The 18,351-nt window shown below is 40.3% G+C and overlaps 1 protein-coding gene across 1 annotated transcript in view; it reads left to right on the top strand.

The window, feature by feature from the left end:
* The window catches only part of LOC106963979 (receptor-type tyrosine-protein phosphatase U-like), a 105,345-nt gene that overhangs the window by 37,692 nt on the left and 49,302 nt on the right, over positions 1–18,351 (top strand). Inside the window, exons 7-12 of the mRNA XM_015059189.1 lie at positions 3,151–3,471; positions 6,017–6,126; positions 10,562–10,763; positions 12,798–12,900; positions 16,185–16,464; positions 17,969–18,005. Of these exons, the coding sequence (XP_014914675.1) occupies positions 3,151–3,471; positions 6,017–6,126; positions 10,562–10,763; positions 12,798–12,900; positions 16,185–16,464; positions 17,969–18,005 (1,053 nt within the window). The remainder of the gene's footprint in view (positions 1–3,150; positions 3,472–6,016; positions 6,127–10,561; positions 10,764–12,797; positions 12,901–16,184; positions 16,465–17,968; positions 18,006–18,351) is intronic.

Below are 18,351 nucleotides of genomic sequence, written 5' to 3'. Positions count from 1 at the left end.
GGAGTTTCTGAAGTCGTTTTGAAAAAAAAAAAAGCAATTTTCCATTTTTTTTTTTTTTTTTTTTTTTTTTTTTTTTATGCGGGAGCAACATTATAACATGATGTAAAGTTCAAAAAAGTCTTACTGTCCCTTTAACAACAGACAGCTAGGTTGTGTTTGCTGCCGTTGTGTCACAAAGGCGTCTAAGTCGTCCTAACAATTAATCATTCAGACAAAGGACATGGAACAGTCAAAGTCTTCCATCTTTCTCCTGGTCTTTGAAAAAGCAGACCACCAAGGTCAAAATGTTTTCTACCTTTTTGCTTCATGTCACGCTAGCAGAGCCACCTAACTACAACTCATCTGTCTTTCAACCACATTGCTGCTCATTTTTGGTAAAAATGCCAGCCAGATGCTCTTTCAATCAGACCTGTCACCTGCCACCGGGTTTGATCCGCTCACGCTGGCGCCTCCACTCAGCCACATCCTGTCAGATCCCATTCCTCACGTCTGATGCTTTCTGCCCCAGGTTAAAGCAGAAGACAGCGGAGCCTCTGTGACACCACCGCGGCATGGATTCCTTTTCTTCTCGGACTTTCGTTGAGCTTGACATTTCAGATGTTCCTCAGTCCCATCTAGCTTTTGTCAATAACTGACGGCCGTTCTCAGAGCTAAAAGTGAAATGCTGTATGGATTCTTTAGTGTGACTAAAAATGTTCAATGTGAAACATTCAGCCTGTATTTCAGAATTTTTCTTCAAAGCTGTAATAACCTTGAAAAACGCTTCTGTAATTATCCAAAGCCCAGTGTCCAATGTTAAAATCTATGTAGAAATAATTCATGTATTTCTTCATATACAGAAGTCATTTGTAGGCTTACTGAGTGGCAAACATGAGTCGGGCAAAAACAGTAATATAGCCTGGCCATCCTGTGCCATTCCACTCAATTAAAATCTCGCTTCACAGCTCAGGTTGGGTTTTCTCCCATTTACTTGGATTCTTCAGCAATTACATTCTTTTCCTCTGTAGACTTGTTCTAATATTTTAATCAGGCCATGGTACAACATGGAACCAAAATATCAACAGACTTTGAGTCAGTTTTGATGTTTAAATCACAGTGTGTAGAAAGTCGTCCAAACAAGTGTTTACAGCTCAAAACCCACATGATCTCCTCTTGGTAAGTATGAGTTTGTGCACTGAAAGTCTTTCACATTTTCTTAAAAAAACCACTCCAGGCAATGCAGACAAGCCTTGAAGATAAAAAGAGCAGATCCACGGGGAGCGTCCCACCCGGTCCACCGTCCCTCCATTCCTCCTCTCTTTTCTGGTTGCTTGGCTCCCTCTGCCTCTGGGTAATCCCTCTGATTAGGCTAATCATGCAGAATGTCGGCGCGGGGCCGGATCGGTCGGGGACAGGACAGAGCCTGCCAGGGCGCGGCTTTAATGATGACTAATGGCGTCTGAAGCAGAAAGTGAACTCTCTGCTTGTGACCGATCTGATTTTAACTGGATTGTGACTGTTGTTTCTTTTATTTTTCTGCACCTAAATTTTTGCCTTTATCTTTAATATGTTTTTTTATTTTGAAGAGCAACGCTTTTGGCCGTCTCGGCTGTCAGGGCGTCAAACTCTTTGGCGTGGTTTGTGCTCTTGGAAAGAGCAAACCTCCTTAAAGTCAGCAAACACTTGAGGGATGTGTCTGTCCTTTCAGGAGTGATTTCTCCTTTTTGACATTGCCTCGTTCATGTGTGTTATTAGCTTGTGATCCATGTCTGGCGACGCAGCAGGGCTGCAGCTATTGCCTCTCCAGTGCTGCCTAAGAGTCATCCACATCCTTGTGCTGCCATTCCAAGGGCATTTCGCTCAGATTCCTCCATTTGGTACCGCTGAAGTACTCTTGGACATTCAGGCCAGACTGCTGGACAGAAATACCCTCATTAATCCTTGAAAGTGGACATTTAGCTTGACATCCACATGTGTAATAGTAATGTTCACACTTGACAGCTGTAATTAGGCTTTGTCCGTTTATACGTGCCAAACAACCATCTCCTGTCAAACTATATTCATTTAACAAGTTGGGAATCTGGCGTTCTGTGACATGTTTTTATCCATCTGTAGGCACAAAATCTGAGTTCATAACGTCTGCTCCAGGTTTCTGCCTCCTTTTGCTTGTTATTTTTTCCAGTTTTATCAAACACAAGTGAAGGTAGAAATATACTTTTAGATTTTTCTGAGCTTGTAAAACTTTCCTCTGGGATGAACATTTGTATTTTCCTTTCTCAGACTCGGTGAATTGTGTCAAAAAATGGTTATTAAAAATGCTGAAGTCTGATGCATGAATTTATTTAATTGCTTATTATTTTGTAAAGACTTTGAATTAAACAGGAAACATTTGTAAAATAAGACGATAAAAGCTTTGGAAATGTGTTGATGCTGACATTAGCATTGGGGACGTCGGTGCTGCTGCAACGTGTTTAGAATTGAGATGCTGTTTAAACCTATCAGCAAAGCTATTCAAGCCTAGCTCCTTTTAGCACAACTTAAACACAACAATAATCTTTTCTAGCTTCCAGTCAGATCGGTTTTTTGAAGCAAACAGTCGTAGTTAACTCTAACCCTACCAGAAACATGCTTTGGGTTCTTGTATGTAAAAAAATAAATAAAACGTGTCAAAATTTCTGGCCCTGCCTATAACCTGCCTAAAACTTCTCCATACGTTCATCTCTGACCTTTCTGCTGGGTTCAGTGATTTTCATGAAGCTGTTTGTTCACTGATTTTTCCCCTAAAAACCTCAGAGGACGTTATAGAACAGCTGAGCTGGATTTTTATTGCGACTAAGTGACGTAAAGACTCTTTATCAAGTAGGAGATTTAAGTAGACAATGGGTTAACCTATATTATATTTAAAGATAAAGTCAAAGGGGCTTCATTGTATTTATTAAGAATGTTTTGTAAAACCATTAAGAATATTTCTTCCACCTCACGTATCGGTGGACTCTATCCTATAAAACCCCATTGAAATGTACTGCAGTTTGCACTTCCTACATGATGAAATGTGAAACGTTTGATTTCCTGTCACCACTCTTACAAGGCCGTGTATGCCCGTATCTCATGAGCTCAATGCATTTTCATGTAGTACTTCATCAGAACGTCTCTGCTTCCTGTCCATGTCAGAGCCCATGCGTGCCTTGCGGGGCCTCACAGCCACAGAGATCCAGCCGCGTCTTTTGGCCCTTCAGTGGGAGCCGCTGGGCTACAACCTGACACGCTGCCACACGTACACGCTGTACCTCTGCTACCGCTACTCCATGCCGACGGGGAGCAACGGGGGCAACAACGCCACTGTAAGGGAGTGCCTGTCGGTGGACCGCAACACCTCCCGCTTCACCCTCAGGGACCTGCCACCCTTCCGGGCCGTCCATGTGAGGCTGGCACTGGCCAACCCAGAGGGCAAGAAGGAGAGCCGGGAGGTCACCTTTCAGACGGAGGAAGATAGTGAGTGGGAGTTTAATTGTTCTCGCTGTATGCTAACCAGTGCTACCCAATTGTATAGAAGGCACATGTTTTCGTTTGGGTGTGCAGTGAGGCTTGGTGTTGTCAGGGAGACTTAGCTTCACAACTTCTTACAGTTGTAGTTGTTCCTTTATGCTCGGATGATTATTATGCAGTGCTTACAAAAATCCGGGCCTTTAGTTGTGTAGCGCAAGCAAAAAAAAGAAAACACAAATATTGACTAAAAAGAAAAGCTGGATCAGCATAACTAAACGGAAGATCAGCCCTTTAAATGGAGACCAGTGAAGCATTCATAAGCTCAGTGTATTGCCAAGAGCAAAATGCTATAATGGTTTTGCTTATCTTTGTAATATTTTCCTGTGGACTTCAGCAGATTATGTGCAGTCTAATGCAAATTTTCCATGGATGAAGACCCAGAAGGTCAAAGTCTTGTTGTTATGTAAAATTGGTGAGACATTCACATGTAACTGAATATGACTTAGGAATATTTTTATGACCGTTCATATGGTCAAGAAAGTTGGAGAAATTGATCCTCAGGATTTGCAGTGGGTTGCATGTCATCATCACTTCTTATTTACATACATAAAAGGAAGACAATCACTGTCCAATCTCTCTAATTGTCCATTCCTACACACTGTATGTCTTAATAACTAAGGGAAATTGATTTCTTAAAACTGAACGCCTTACAGACCGTTTCCTGCCTATTGGGCTCAACTATCAAATGCCACTGAAGTGTTTTTTTTTTTTTTTTCACCTTATGCAAAACACAGCAAAAGAAAAAAAAAAAGTCAAACAAGAAAACCTGTTAGACTTTTGTTGATCCATGGTCTTCCACTTGTCTGAGTTTGGGTCAAAGGTCAACAGGTCCAGGAAGAACATCTAGACATGGATCTCTCCAACAAGATCCTGCGTTCTGGGGGATCCAAAGCATAGCTAGGCCAGACGGGAGACGTTATCCATCCAGTGAGAGGTGCGTCTTCCCCAGTGTCTCCTTGAAAATGTCCAAAAGGAGACACCCAGGGCGCATCTTGATCAATTCTCTGAACCATCCAAACTTTCTCCTCACCCTGTGTCTAAAGCTGAGTCCAGCCTACACATTTAGGCTGTTTGTATCCAGGATCTTGTTCCTTTGGGCATCGTCCATATCGGCCATACGTAAGGGTCGGAACGTAGACCGACTTGTAAATCGAGAGCGTTCCTTTTTGGCACTGCTGTCTCTCACCACAACAGACTGAAGCTACCCCCATGTTACTGCAGAAACCCCAACCCATCTGTCTAACTCCCATTCCATCCTACCGTTACTTATGAGCAAGACACTAAAATACTTAAACTTCTCTGCTTGAGGCAAAGATTGGCCCCCATGCCACAGGAGCAGCCCACCTCTTTTTCTGTAGAGAGATTGGTGTTTTCTTTTTAGCTATGTTGAGTACTTGCTTCAGATTACCTTCTAAGAAAACTAGACTCAGATCAGGATTGATTGTTTCAAAGAATTATGAGCTATGGGTTATACTCCAGTCAGTTGCAGTACATGGTGGACTACGGTGTACCTGAGTTCACTTTCAGGATTATCTGGTCTCCATAGACCAAAGTAAGAGCTGTGTCTGCATTTTTGGCACAAGGTCCAGCTCTTTCCTAGACTTGCACTGGACTCTAACATGGGAGTTTCCAGTCATTCATTAAGAGACTTGGATGAGAGTCAGTTCCCAACCAGGAACTGCCTCTGCCTCTGGGCCAGAGGTTTCTCTATGGGAAGGAGTTTACGTATATTAGTGTCTTGTTTGTGAAGGATGAGATGGATGGACTGATTTGGAACTTGGTTGCAGTAATGGGGATGCTGCCAGAGCCTTTCCTTGTAAAGAAAGAGCTGAGGCAAGAAGCAAAGTTGTATTTGAAAATGTTGATTATCACCGACACTCACAGTCCAATCTCATTGAGGTTGAACTATTTCACACAAACAAAAAGGCAAAACTTTGCATTTCTAAATGTTTGAAGCTAGTGGAGACTAAGCTAAAAACTAAAAAAATGTAGCTGAGTCTGCAGGGAAAGGCATGTTTCAATATTACTCCACATTTAGGAGCCACTCTGTAAGGCCAATCACAGAAATATATAAGATAGATGGAAGTTTGTTCTTGTAATGTGACCAAATGGGAAAAGGTAAGCCGGTTAGAATACTATCAAGTCCTGCAGTAGTATAGTTATTATAGTATTAAAAGAGTAAATGATCTTATGTGTCAGGTTGTACAGTAAATGAATCTAATTTGTATCACTCCACAAAGGACGGCCATGATGTAGACGTTGTGCAACATCAGGAGTCAGGATCTCAATATATCTTGACGTCTGGGGCCGAGCCGGGCCAGTTTTCATCTGTCCCCTCCCTCTATCTTTTCTAGCCCTTGTGTCTTTTTTTCTCTTTCTCCTTTATTTTTCTCTGTCAAAAGTGTTTGCACCCACTAGCATGCCCACACGACACTCCATTTACTCGGAACAGTTTGTTTCAGCCGAGGCTGTTTATTTTGTCTCGCTTTAGTTCCTGGGGGCATCGCTCCAGAGTCTTTAACCTTCACTCCACTCGACGACATGATCTTCCTCAAGTGGGAGGAGCCTGTGGAGCCCAACGGTCTCATCACACAGTATGAGGTAAGAGATGAGGTTTGTTTTTGGTTTGACCTGTTGCAGAACCCACGTTCACATTTCTGTAAATACATAGGAGAACAAACTTCTAGAAAATTGTAAAACAGCCAAAAACACTGAGTTCTTTGAAATCTAGACTAAAAACCCACCTGTTTAGTTCCTTTTTAAACATAATAAATGAAACACTGACCAACATTTTGATGTGTAATGACGACACTTGGTCAAATGTAATGTTTCAGTTGTTGAATGTGTGCTCTATGACTTTGTATTGTTGTGTTGTTATGATGTAAAGGACTTTGAACTGGCTTGTTGCTGAGATGTGCAATACAAATGAAGTTGATTGATTTATTTATTGATTGAGATGGATGCTTTCACAATGTTAAATGTCATTATTGACAATCAGTGCTGACCATCCAACCTCCAGGATAAGAAGCTAACATCCTGCTGGACAACAAACTGTTCAGATTTTTTCCTTCAGGTCAGTTGTACAGAGACGGTTTCTGTCCCCAGGCTGCATCTGATGAAGGTTTTTGTTTTGATCAAAACAATCAAAAATAGGATTTATTGATTTTGTCACAATTCTTTTTACTTTCTTTATAATATAAAATGGCTTCAAATATATCTACATATTGTTCTTTCGTCGTTATTTTATTCCCCTTAAAGTTTATATATTTATACTAGTGGCGGGACTCATTAATTGCAGAGTCTGTAATGAATTAATTGTGATTAATTGCATTTTAATCAAACTGTATCAACAAAATAAGCTACATTTTAATTCAAAAATCCCTTTTGCTGCTAGATTTTTTAATAAATAGACATGAGAACTCAAAAAATATAATTGTTTTTAATTTATTATTATTCAGGTTCTTCATCACATTGGTGCAAAGTGTTCTTCTATCCAGTCAGCTTTTCAGTGTTTCAGAAATTCCTGATCATTCACAGCACTTTAGAAGTGTGGACATTAGCATTAGCGCCTGCCGCCTCTGCTGATGCTATTTTAGGCTTCACTGACAGGGTAACTCCTTTTAGCATAACTTCAGCACAACTTCCAGCATCCAATCAGATCAGTTTTTGTAGCCCCCAGTGGGACAAGAGAAGCGTCTTTGTGTTGTTCGCGGATGTTGCTTGTGCGTCAGATTTACGGGCCTACCAGAAACAAGAGGATTCAAAGTTCCATTCCTGATTTATAATTAACGTCTTGATGCTGTGAGCGCCTGAAAAAAAATGTCTAATTGTCTGTGCCGTCGTCTTGGCAGATAAATCAGATTCTGTTTTTTTTTTTTTTTTTTTTTTTTTGGGGTTCTCTAACCTACCAGAGACCAGAGTAGTCTGGGCTTTCTGCTATGAAGCCTCACTATCGATGACAGTCTGAGAGGCATTCGAGAGAGAAATTAGTTCCACAAACACACACTGAGTGATGGTGTGACTGGTTCACACACAGACGAGCTGCACTTACTTGGAAGGTTCAGATTGAACAAATAACACAAAGAGTCGACAGAATAAAAGACGGCAGTGGAACTTTCATGTGATTGAAAGACTTGACAAGCTGACTAGACTTGATGCAGAGTTCAGAAAAAAAAGCTCCTCAGTGGGATCCATCAGCAGTGTTTTAGAGATATTCTTGATGTCACTGAATGTAGTGCATAAAAATATTTTTTGTGTGCACAAAAATAACAAATTACTGACAGTCTAAATAGAAAAGTCTTGTACATTGTCATGTTTCGATCCAGCAGTGAATCCTCACTGTATGCCAGAATGAACTCGATAAGCACTGATAATTCATTTAATAGTGTTTGAAAAGCTGCTTGTTAGTGTCTGGCCATGAAGTAGCTCTGGTATTCCCCTCTTGGGTGCAGCTGATTGGACTCAACCAAAACAGTTTTTAGAAAAACTGCAATGGACTGGCACCAGCTCACCCCTTCACCTCCCTCTTTCCCTGCAGGTCGGCACAGTAGATGGATAGTTCTGCTCATTCTCCATACATTAAATAAATCTTTTAAACATACAAAAATCCCTAAAGCTTGGAAGTTGTTGATGGCAGCCCAGTCTTTAAAGCTGTGAATATAGGCAACATATCTAACTACTGTGTGTTACCAGCTACGTTAATAATAGCTAAAAAAAACAAAAAAAAAAACAGGTTGTCAGGTTTCTTGTGGAGCGTCTTAATAATGGTCATAATCTGAATCCTTTCCAGTCTGGTATACCACCCAACTCCTGTCCATCTGCTTGTGATCAGATTTGTGGAGGTGACCCCCATTATTTTTTTCACCAGCTGAAAATCCTTGAGGAGTCTTCTTGCATCTTTTTTGATTTGATGAATAAGACATGCATGATGTTTACAAAAAATGATTAAATAGAACACACTCAATTATTTTCTTGCATGGTAAGGAGCAGGGATTAGCTCTTGGGAAATCATTGACTCAAATCTATATTTTTTTAAAGGTTTTTCTGGCTCTGACGGTAGTTATTTACATCAGATCAGGAAATGGGGAGAGATGGGAGAGGGGGGAAACATGTAGCAAAGGACCTAGAGTTGGGAACTGAATCCCAGATTCATGGAGGACAAATAGCCTGTGGATATGAGGCTCCGTCTCTACATCAGGCACCGTCCCTTCAAATCATACCTTTTAAAAGTCAGGTTAAAAATTCGGTCTATTGTCTTTTTTAGAAATCAAAAGTTTTTCCCTCTTGCACTCCAATGAAAGTTAAACTTGTCTCTCTCTGAAGGTACAGGCATTCACTTTGGACAGCCACACCTGGCCATGTCCAGGTGATACACCTGTGTGTCGTTTCCATTCCTCCCGCTAACAAGTGGCCAGAACCACAAAATAGAACCAGAGTCCTGTTCCATAGCTGCGGCATCCAGGCTTTGAACATTCTAATTTTTTCAAAGTAAGCGCTTCAACCAAAACAATTTGGCAATTTCTTTTGGTTGTATTTACCCAGAATGCCCTCCACTGTAATTTGCTTCCTGCTTCTGAAGCGGTCTCTGGTCCATTTGGCGTTCACACCAGAGAGTTCATTTCAGTGGAAACCAGACCTGGATTTGTAGGCGGACCACAGTTTGGGAGTCCACTGTACATATTTTCATGAATTTTGAAAATAATTAGAAAAAAAAATCACAAATATAAATTAATTTAGGTATCTGCATCACACAGCCACATTTCCTTTTAAAAGACAGAGTATATTTTTGAAAATGATCTCCCAAGTGGGTACAAAACAGCCGTATGGTCAATATGAACACACCTATTTACTATGAATGTACAAAATGTTCTGTGGAAAATGATTTCTCTTCATACCCAGAAAAGTCAGGTTCAAAATTACAAATAGTTTGTCTGTACAAAACCGCTGGCCATGTTAATTTCCTGCATGTTTTGCAGAAGGTTTTAAAATTTCATCCCGTCTGCCATGGAGATCACTGCTTCGACTGGAACCAATACTCCCTCTGGAGCTCTTTGCAGTCATTTGTTACGGCAACTTTAAGCATAAGATAGAGGAGACTATTAGACCATACTGTCCCTAAAATGTGTCCATAAGGTAATTGGTGCCTGTTTTAATGACGGCTGGAAGCCGTCTAACTGGAGAAGCGGGTCTTAAAGGCTTGACTTTCTTTGAGGAGTTGTGATGCAGCTGGCAGGAAGTGACAAAAAGGTCTGAGGGTTAGGGTCAGTATCAGTATGGGATCAAATCTACTGTGGTGAGATCGATAGATTTGTTTCAGATTCTCTTCTTGAAATGTTATTTTATTTTTGTGTTGTAGGCTTTGATTTACTTTCAAATGATAATTTTTGGCACTTTATTTAGGAAACATTCACACAAATCATTTTGTTAATAAAGCATTTTGTAGACGGCTACAAATTTTGTCCAAATTCCGTCTGAGGTTAGAACAAAATTAATTCAAAGGAAAAAAAACACGAAAAATGTGTTGGTATGTCAAACTTAAATGAAAAGTATTGATATCGGTATCTGTATCGATATCGATATCAATATCAGTGATACACACCCTGTATTTACTTTGTATCAGATCAATACCAACAATTTGTATGCATCTAGTTTCTGTGGCTGAACAAACTAAATCTCAATCGGGCCGTCATCAAGAACTTAGAAAGTTCTCAAAAGAATTTTCAGATTTTTCCATCATTGTAAAAGTTGGTCATATATTTGGACTCATGCAAGTATTGAAATATGTCCTCACATTTTCTCTCATGGCTAAGCTGAAATGATCTCTCCAAAAAAAAACATGGCTAACCAAGCACTTTTTTTTTCTTTAATTTGAAAAACAGTTTGATGAATATTTTATGAAGAACATTGACATTTTCTTTCAGAATCAGCTTGTGAAATCAAATGAGGTGTTATGTTTGTATTATGTATCGTGTGATAATATTCTTTCATCAGTCTTGTTTTTTCCTGTTTTCTTGTTCTGTCTGTTTATTGTTTGCAGATCAGCTACCAGAGCACTGAATCCTCTGACCCGGGCATCAACGTTCCCGGTCCTCGCCGCACCGTCTCCAAGCTGAGGAATGAAACCTACCACATGTTCTCGGGCCTGCACCCCGGAACCACCTACCTGGTGTCTGTTCGGGCCCGCACGGCCAAAGGCTTCGGCCAGACCGCTCTCACTGAGATCACTACCAACATATCTGGTGAGCCTGCAGTGAGGCTGATAGATGTCCTGTGTGTAACCCCAAAAGATGATTCTCATCAATAATAAAACAAGAAGCCCTCCTTTGAGATTTAATATTCCAGTCTGTAATAAACAGCATTCAAGAAAACCAAAAAAGAAAAAGAAAAAAAAAGACATTCAACATTTCTCACCAGCAGAGCGAGAACTTGTTTCTTTCTTCTTCAAAAAGAACAAAATTGATTTCCTCATACACTTTTAAATTATACAAATTATCCTCATTCATGCACAGCCAAAACGGCTTTCAGATGCACACTCGCTTTATTGGAGAGAAAACAAATTATAGCTAACTACAAATGTTCAGGATGGGTAGTTTGAGGGGAAAACAGCTTTGTTTTCTGTTCTCCCATTGAAAGGCCCCACACAACACAACACAACACAACACAACACAACACAACACAACACAACACAACACAACAGAAATTAGAGGCTGAGACTGCAGGTATGGAACAGCTGTGAAAACATTCCACCTCTTAATGTGAGTTGGTGATTTCTGTCCATTAAATGTGTTCAGGCTGAGACATTACTGGGATGTATTTGCATTTAATCATGTGGAGGCTGTAGAGAATTGCTTGTTGTGAGTCTGAGCAATGAGAGTCGTTCCCACCTTTTTGGAACCGCTCTGTGGTTTCAGCTTGGGAGTTGTTAATTACCACTTTTTAAAATCACAACTCTGATGAGAATCACATGGGATTTTTACCATGGAACTTTTTTTTGTCTTACATGCGACACACATCATTCACGTAAAAACTGGTGTGAACCTCGAGTGCATAGATCTTCCATGTCTAACCGGTTTTCACATGGGATTTTTCTGTCAGGAAACATTTGGAAAAAAACTAAACGGAGCTGAAGAACCAGAAATTAATTCAAAAACCCACAAAACTAGGAAAAGGGAACAAAATACATTGACTTCATGAAAGTGTGTCTGTGTTTATTAAACACGGATAAAAGAGTTTTGGATATGTGGCTTTGACAGAAAGAGTTGACAAAAGAGAGTTAATTTATACTTCAGAACTATTTGATCTTTTCTGTTGCTCTACAATAATATATATCCCACAATATTTATTGCAGATATATCCGGATAGCAAACAAAAACAAAATACAGATTTTGCAGATTTGTGTAGCTGTCATCATTGAAAAGCAGCCATGTTTACTCACATGCTAGCATTAGCATTGGTAGCACAACTAGCCACTAGACAAATTTAGCTCATCTAGTGGCTCCTTAAATTCAACATTTAAGGAGTTTTATCTCCTGACAGTCCTTTTTTGGCTTTGCAAATCATTAACGTTGTGTATGAACTGTTAGAATATTAAGAATTAGTTCAGTCAGAGCTCCAGTTTAAGCTAACCTAACAGGTCCGTAAGGAGCTAAAAGAAACTAAAAATAAAGCAGATACGCTCCATTTTGTTAGCAAGGATGAAAAATACAAAGCTGGAATATTATAGTGAACAGAACGCATACATGCACACTGGTCCAGTAGATCTCAGCTGTTTGTGTGACTATTGGTGGCAGAATTACACAAACATTCACCTCTTCCATTTCACCCTGAGCTCGTATGTTGTTCTCATAGCTACAGCACTTTACTTCACTACACACTTCCAATTAATTTACAATCTGTAATAAAGCGAGGAAAACTCCACCTCAGAGCTCCCAGAGTTTTGCTGAGGTTGTGCAACTTTGACATAAATCCTAATTATGTTTAAAAGCCTCTTGTTTTCTGTGTAGCCGGCTGCTGCTTCCCGTCAGCAGACAATGGCAGCGTGTGGGAGGTCTACTGGTACACAAGGGATCCGTTTGAGTAATGAAAAGAGATCACGCTCCGGCTCCTTTCATATGCAGCTGAGAAAAAAAAGCCTAAAATATCTCAGCAAAAGTCTTAAAAACATTAAAATCGACAAGGTTTTGAGGTTTCATGTGGAATATTTCTGTAGTGTGGATGTCTTTGACCTGTCTCTCTAAAGTGTGGGTGTGTGTGTGTGTGTGTTTTTTTTCCAGCCCCTGTGTTCGACTATGAAGACATCCCGTCTCCGCTGAGCGAGTCAGAGAGCACCATCACCGTGCTGCTGCGCCCTGCCCTGGGGAGGGGGGCGCCTGTCAGGTACAGCTAATAAATGCTCCTCAGCTACGCCAGCGCTCAATTACTGCTGCTATGCACGGGTATTTATAGCTGCAGTCACAAAGAGCTCTGTGGGGCATCGGGAAGTGGTTCGTTAGGCTCTGAAAGCAGCAGACGTACTTCAAAAGCAAACGGTGTCATGTTATGCTAACCTAGCTCGTCTAGCTAACCTAGCTTCCAATTTGGTTAAAAGGTTTAAGGAAGACGCATATATCTTTTAAACCCCTTTTATTATGTTAAAAAATATATATTTAATGAGAACGATCGCTAAATATAGTTGAAACCAGAAGTCTACATACAACCTTAATGAAGTTAAATCATACTAAACTTCTCTTGTTTTAAGACAGTTACAATTATTTCTATTTGCTAAATTCTACAACAGTAAGAGAAATAATTCCAGATTCATGTATTCATGTCTTCTAAATCTGAAGTTTACATACAGAATGATTACGGTTTCTTAAAACATTGAGGGAAAGCCCAGATGATGATTTATGGCTGACATGGACGATGAAGGCAGAGACATGGAAGAGGCCAAGCGCAGACAGCCATGGTAAACAAAAAGAACAAAACAATAAGCTGGTCATGAGCAACTGGCATGGACAGGAACCAACCAAACACAACTACAAGAACCCAGCAAGGAAACCGCGTAGGAGATAGGTGAGCAGGACAACTAATGAGGGAACACAAGTGGAAAAACATGAGTTAGGTTGACAGGAACAAAAAGGCTGAGCTAGAGAGTACTGACAAACTGACTTAATTATTATCAAAACAAGACAGCTAGAATAAAACATGGACGACAGCTAAATGGATATAAAACCTGAAGAAAACTGAAGAGACTAAGAAAACCAAAACATGGAGCCATTTCAGCACCAAGCCCACCAAAGTGCTTTAGATCATAAAAACACCAAAACACAAAGTCATAAAACACACCATTTAGTCAACAATTGAGAAAAACAGTAACAAATGNGACATTTTCCCATTGGGGATCAATNAAGTATATTCNATTCTATTTTGATGAGTGTCATCATCAAAATCATTAATAAACATCAAATATGTTGATCAACGTTTCATTTATTATGACTCTAAAGCAACTATTTACAGGCAGGTTTTTAGTCTAGATTTAAAGGGAGTCAGTGTTTCGGCTGTTTAGTAGTTTTCTGGAAGTTTGTTCCAGATTTGTGGTTAATAGAAGCTGAATGCTGCTTCTCCATGTCTTAAAGACATAGCCATCCGATTGTTGTGATGGCTGGAAAGATAATCTTAAGTGATAGTCCTGCTGTGTGGCGTGTTGAATGAAACAGGTGGCAACCAGGAAGAGAGGTGACAGAAACACGGACGGAAATCAGATATATAGAGAAGACAGAACAACTGCCATGGTGCAACTTTGTAACACTTTTTCTCTGATAAAAACAATCCACAGACTATCGCTATAGTTCTTCTTCCTTGTCCGCCATGTTTGTTTCCTCTCAACTTCCCTTTGATCTCTGGGGTTTTGGGTGATTTGTTGAGTGAAATCGGTCGGTGTGTTGTCTTGTCTTTGCTGTGTGGTCAGACGCCGCAACACTGTGGTGTAAATCTATTATCTTTTTTTTTTTTCATCGTCTTGTGTGGTCTCTCTGGTTTCAAAAATCAACCGGAAATTTTAAAACGTTGCCATGTGAACCGAGCAGCAGTCTTTTTCCAGAACTGGCTTGTTTTTGCTCCATCTTTCTTCCTTTCAACTATAGCTATATTCTCTGTCCCTTCATAAGGACAGTGTCCCCACTGCAAGCTGGCCGCCATATTTCACATGGGAGACAAAGTGTTCAGGCCCATGTTCTAAGTTTTATGCCTTAGACACTTTTTTGGTTATTTTCATTCACATCTGACCCGCCTGTTTTTAGAAGGTAAATGAAACTCCTCCATAAAGAGCAGACTTGGGAAGTCAAGGTCTATTTCCTCACCTTAACTTTGGATCTTGGCAGCTCAGATGATGGACTGAATTATAGGATGTTCAATGCTTGGGATGAAGCAAACCCTGTTTGTTCACACAGTAACTGGAATGACTGGAAACTAGTAACTAAGTAGTTAATTCTTAAAGGCTAAATGACTAAAGACAAAAGAGGAATGTATACAGGCCACATCGCATTTTTTAGCATTTTTATTCTTGGAAAAACTTTAAAAAGCAAACTCCCAACAACATACATTGAATTTTCTGACATAAGGTCATAAAAATGTGTAAAAGTACTTTTGCAACAGGCTGGAAATGGTGACCGTGAAAAGTAAATGGTTCCCGGGTTTATCATTCCAATACTGCAAAAAGTGAATAAATCCTGTAACGTGGCTCCCTCGGTCACTGCCTCGCACTGCTCTGAACTGACAGCAAACTACTAATCATATGCTGACAGCTGCTGGTTGCTGCTTCCCTGTAACTGCCATCCGAATCCAATTTTAGCCTAAATGTCGGATTTAGACAAATCTGATCCACGGCATCTTAATGAAACAGCATTTCTCCAGGAAATAAGGAAGAATGGGAGCTGATTCAATCTGAGGTTCTGTCAGGGCGACCAAGCGTTAAAGCTTCTGCTTACTGAACCAGTTTCATGTAGTGAGTATAAAATAAATCCAGACATTGTGATACATTAAATAGTAGGATATTATGTGTTGTTGTTTTTTTGGTTCATCTTTCAGCACAGTCAAGCAACTATGTTACCATCATGAAGTTGGGCCTCTGTCTCTTTAAGAAGGAGCTCAGAAAGAGCAGGAATGTGATGACATTCTGAGACGCTCCCTTTAGAATGTCATCACCACGATACTTCTCATTATGCTGCTCACAGCATTCAGCAGACTCACAGTTCAGGCAGGTGTGTGATAATTGCTGCTGCAGCTAGTCTGGAGGAGCCTTGTGGAGAAGCTCTGCTGAAGACTGCAGCTCCAAGGAGGAGCTGTGTGGAAAAGGGCGGGACTTTATGGGAGCAAGTGTTTAGGCACCTCTGAATGGTTACCATGGGAACTTTGGGGATTTAGGTATCATGTGTATGTTTACGTCATAATTTCCAAAAATGTATTCAGTTCCATAATGTAACAATATGCCAAAACAAGAAAGGAGACACCTGCTGAAAGCTGTCTCTGGTTTGCTAACACATGAGGCTTTGATGTCGTGTTGGAAACTTGTGAAATACAGTCTTTGTGTTATTTTTTTCATGAAAATGAAAACAATAAAACCTTGGGGCCCTTAGCTTCAGCTCCTGTAGAGTAACTGTAGAGGTCTGATCTGTCTCTCCCAGTGCCTACCAGGTGGTGGTGGTGGAGGAGGATGGCTCCCGCCGGGTGAGGAGGAGAGAGCTGGGCACCGTCGACTGCTTCCCTATGGCTAACTCTCACAGCGAGGCGCAGGCCAAAGGGGCCCTGCATTACTACACAGCCGAGCTGGCCCCCAGCAGTCTGCCCGAGGCCACGCCTTTCACTGTGGGGGACAACCACACCTACAACGGCTACTGGAACAGTCCTTTAGACCCCACCAAGAACTACCTCATCTACTTCCAGGCTACCAGCAACTTCAAAGGGGTAGGAAGCATTACCCATAATCCCTTTGGTTCACTCCACTGGTTTGTTTCAGCAACATTTACTGTCAGTTCAGGTTAGAGCTTGACTGACTGGAAGCCAGTGGGCAGGAAGATACGTAGAGGAGGTGGAATGGTGTGAGATCTGCCATGTTTGAGTTTTGTTCTTAATGATGACTGACGACTCATCATTTCTGAATGAAACAGAGAGAAAAAACATTATCTGGTCCCTAAAACAACTTATTTATTAAAGGCTTTAAATATTTAACACTATGCATAATCCATCTGTATGATGTCTGTCTGTCTGTCTGTCTGTCTGTCTGTCTGTCTATACTTCATAATTAGGCCCCACTTTGTATTTTCCTCACACTCTGTCGTGTCCCATAGTTTCTGATTAAAATCTCTCCACTTTCAATGTGATCATCAATTCTCTCATAGCGAAGCATCATTTGTTTTACCTGCACATATTTCCATCTCCAGTATATTTCCTAAAATATATTTGTGTTTTGGGGGAGATTAGATTTTGAGTGAGAGTGTGGAGAGAAACTAATTATTCTGACAATTACCTTGGCTAAATGAGATGTTTCAGACTTAGCGTGGACGGCGAGTCTCCGCCGTACTGAAAACAGTAATTGCTTCCAGCTAATATTCTGTCAGTGGGGCTTTAAAGACGGGTGATTGGTGTACCAAGTTTTTTGTGCACAACACAGGAACTGTAACCTTCCTTTTTGTGTTATTCCTGCTGGAGCGTTTCCAATTGATCCTAAATATCCATTACTTCAAGAATAGCAGTCGCTCCATGCTGCACCTTATAAAATAACAAATAATTACGTTTGTATGTTTTGGTGTTTGGATGTAACATAAACACGTAATTATTTTATCCTGCTCTAGATTGGTGAATTATCTTTATTTGCTTCTTCACGGGGTCTTCACAAAGCAACAGGAGCCAAAAATGTCTCATCGCCACTTTGATCTTACATGGTTTCAAACACATCATTAAAATAGCAGCTCGCTTTAGCTCTGGCTAATTAACCTTTATTTCAGATATAAATACCTTCTCTTTAAAGCAGAGGTTTTTTTCCAGGCTCCATCAAACGGAGCCGTATGCTGTTATGATTTCTCTTTCATTTCCAACCAGCACTGTTTGAGGCCGTAAAAGTGAAATAATCTGACCCTTTCTGGATTCCCAAATATTCAATATCAAGCTCTCCAAGCTAATGTTAATAAACTTTAAAATAGTAAATATATTTGTGTGCCTTGTTAAAGGGTTAAATGCTAAACTTTACTCCAACTGGGAGGTCTGGAGCTCTGGCCTTACAGCTGGATGGCAGATTATTTTCTGTAGATCTGGACAAAATCTGACCCCATTCACCAAATGCTATAAAAAATGGTGTCCTTTGTTGCATGTTTAAGATGATATAATGCTCTTTTTTTTTTCCTTAGTTTTGTTTTCTTCATGGAATCAGCCAGAAACGAACAAACTGACTTTTTCTTATTTTTCCCAACAGGAGACCAGGATCAATTGTATTCGAATTGCTCGGAAAGGTAAGTCTCATCCATCAGTTCTGAGGTTTTTCTGTTAACAGCAAAATATAATTATCACCTGCTTTCATTTCAATGGACCTTACAAACAGAGGCCTGTCTGTATGAAATGAGCTGGTGTACGGCACATGAAAGAGTAGTGGTCTTCGCAGGGTAATAAAGAAACTGTGTGTTTGTGTGTTTGTATGCATATACGTACTTGCTTGCTCAGCACCTTGCTGAAAAGGCTTTTTTGTCGTAGTTCTTAGTAACAGCCATTATGAATTCAACTACCTCAAGGTTAAAGAATATATTTTTTTTTTTTTTTTGGTGGCTGCCATCGGAAAAAAAAAATGTATTAGTGAATATC

This window comes from Poecilia latipinna, unplaced genomic scaffold (genome assembly GCF_001443285.1).
Source record: "Poecilia latipinna isolate Pla-1442-1.1 unplaced genomic scaffold, P_latipinna-1.0 Scaffold1609, whole genome shotgun sequence".
Lineage (NCBI taxonomy): Eukaryota > Metazoa > Chordata > Actinopteri > Cyprinodontiformes > Poeciliidae > Poecilia > Poecilia latipinna.
The sequence above is the reverse complement of the archived record's forward strand: the minus strand, read 5'-3'. Positions and strand labels throughout refer to the sequence as shown.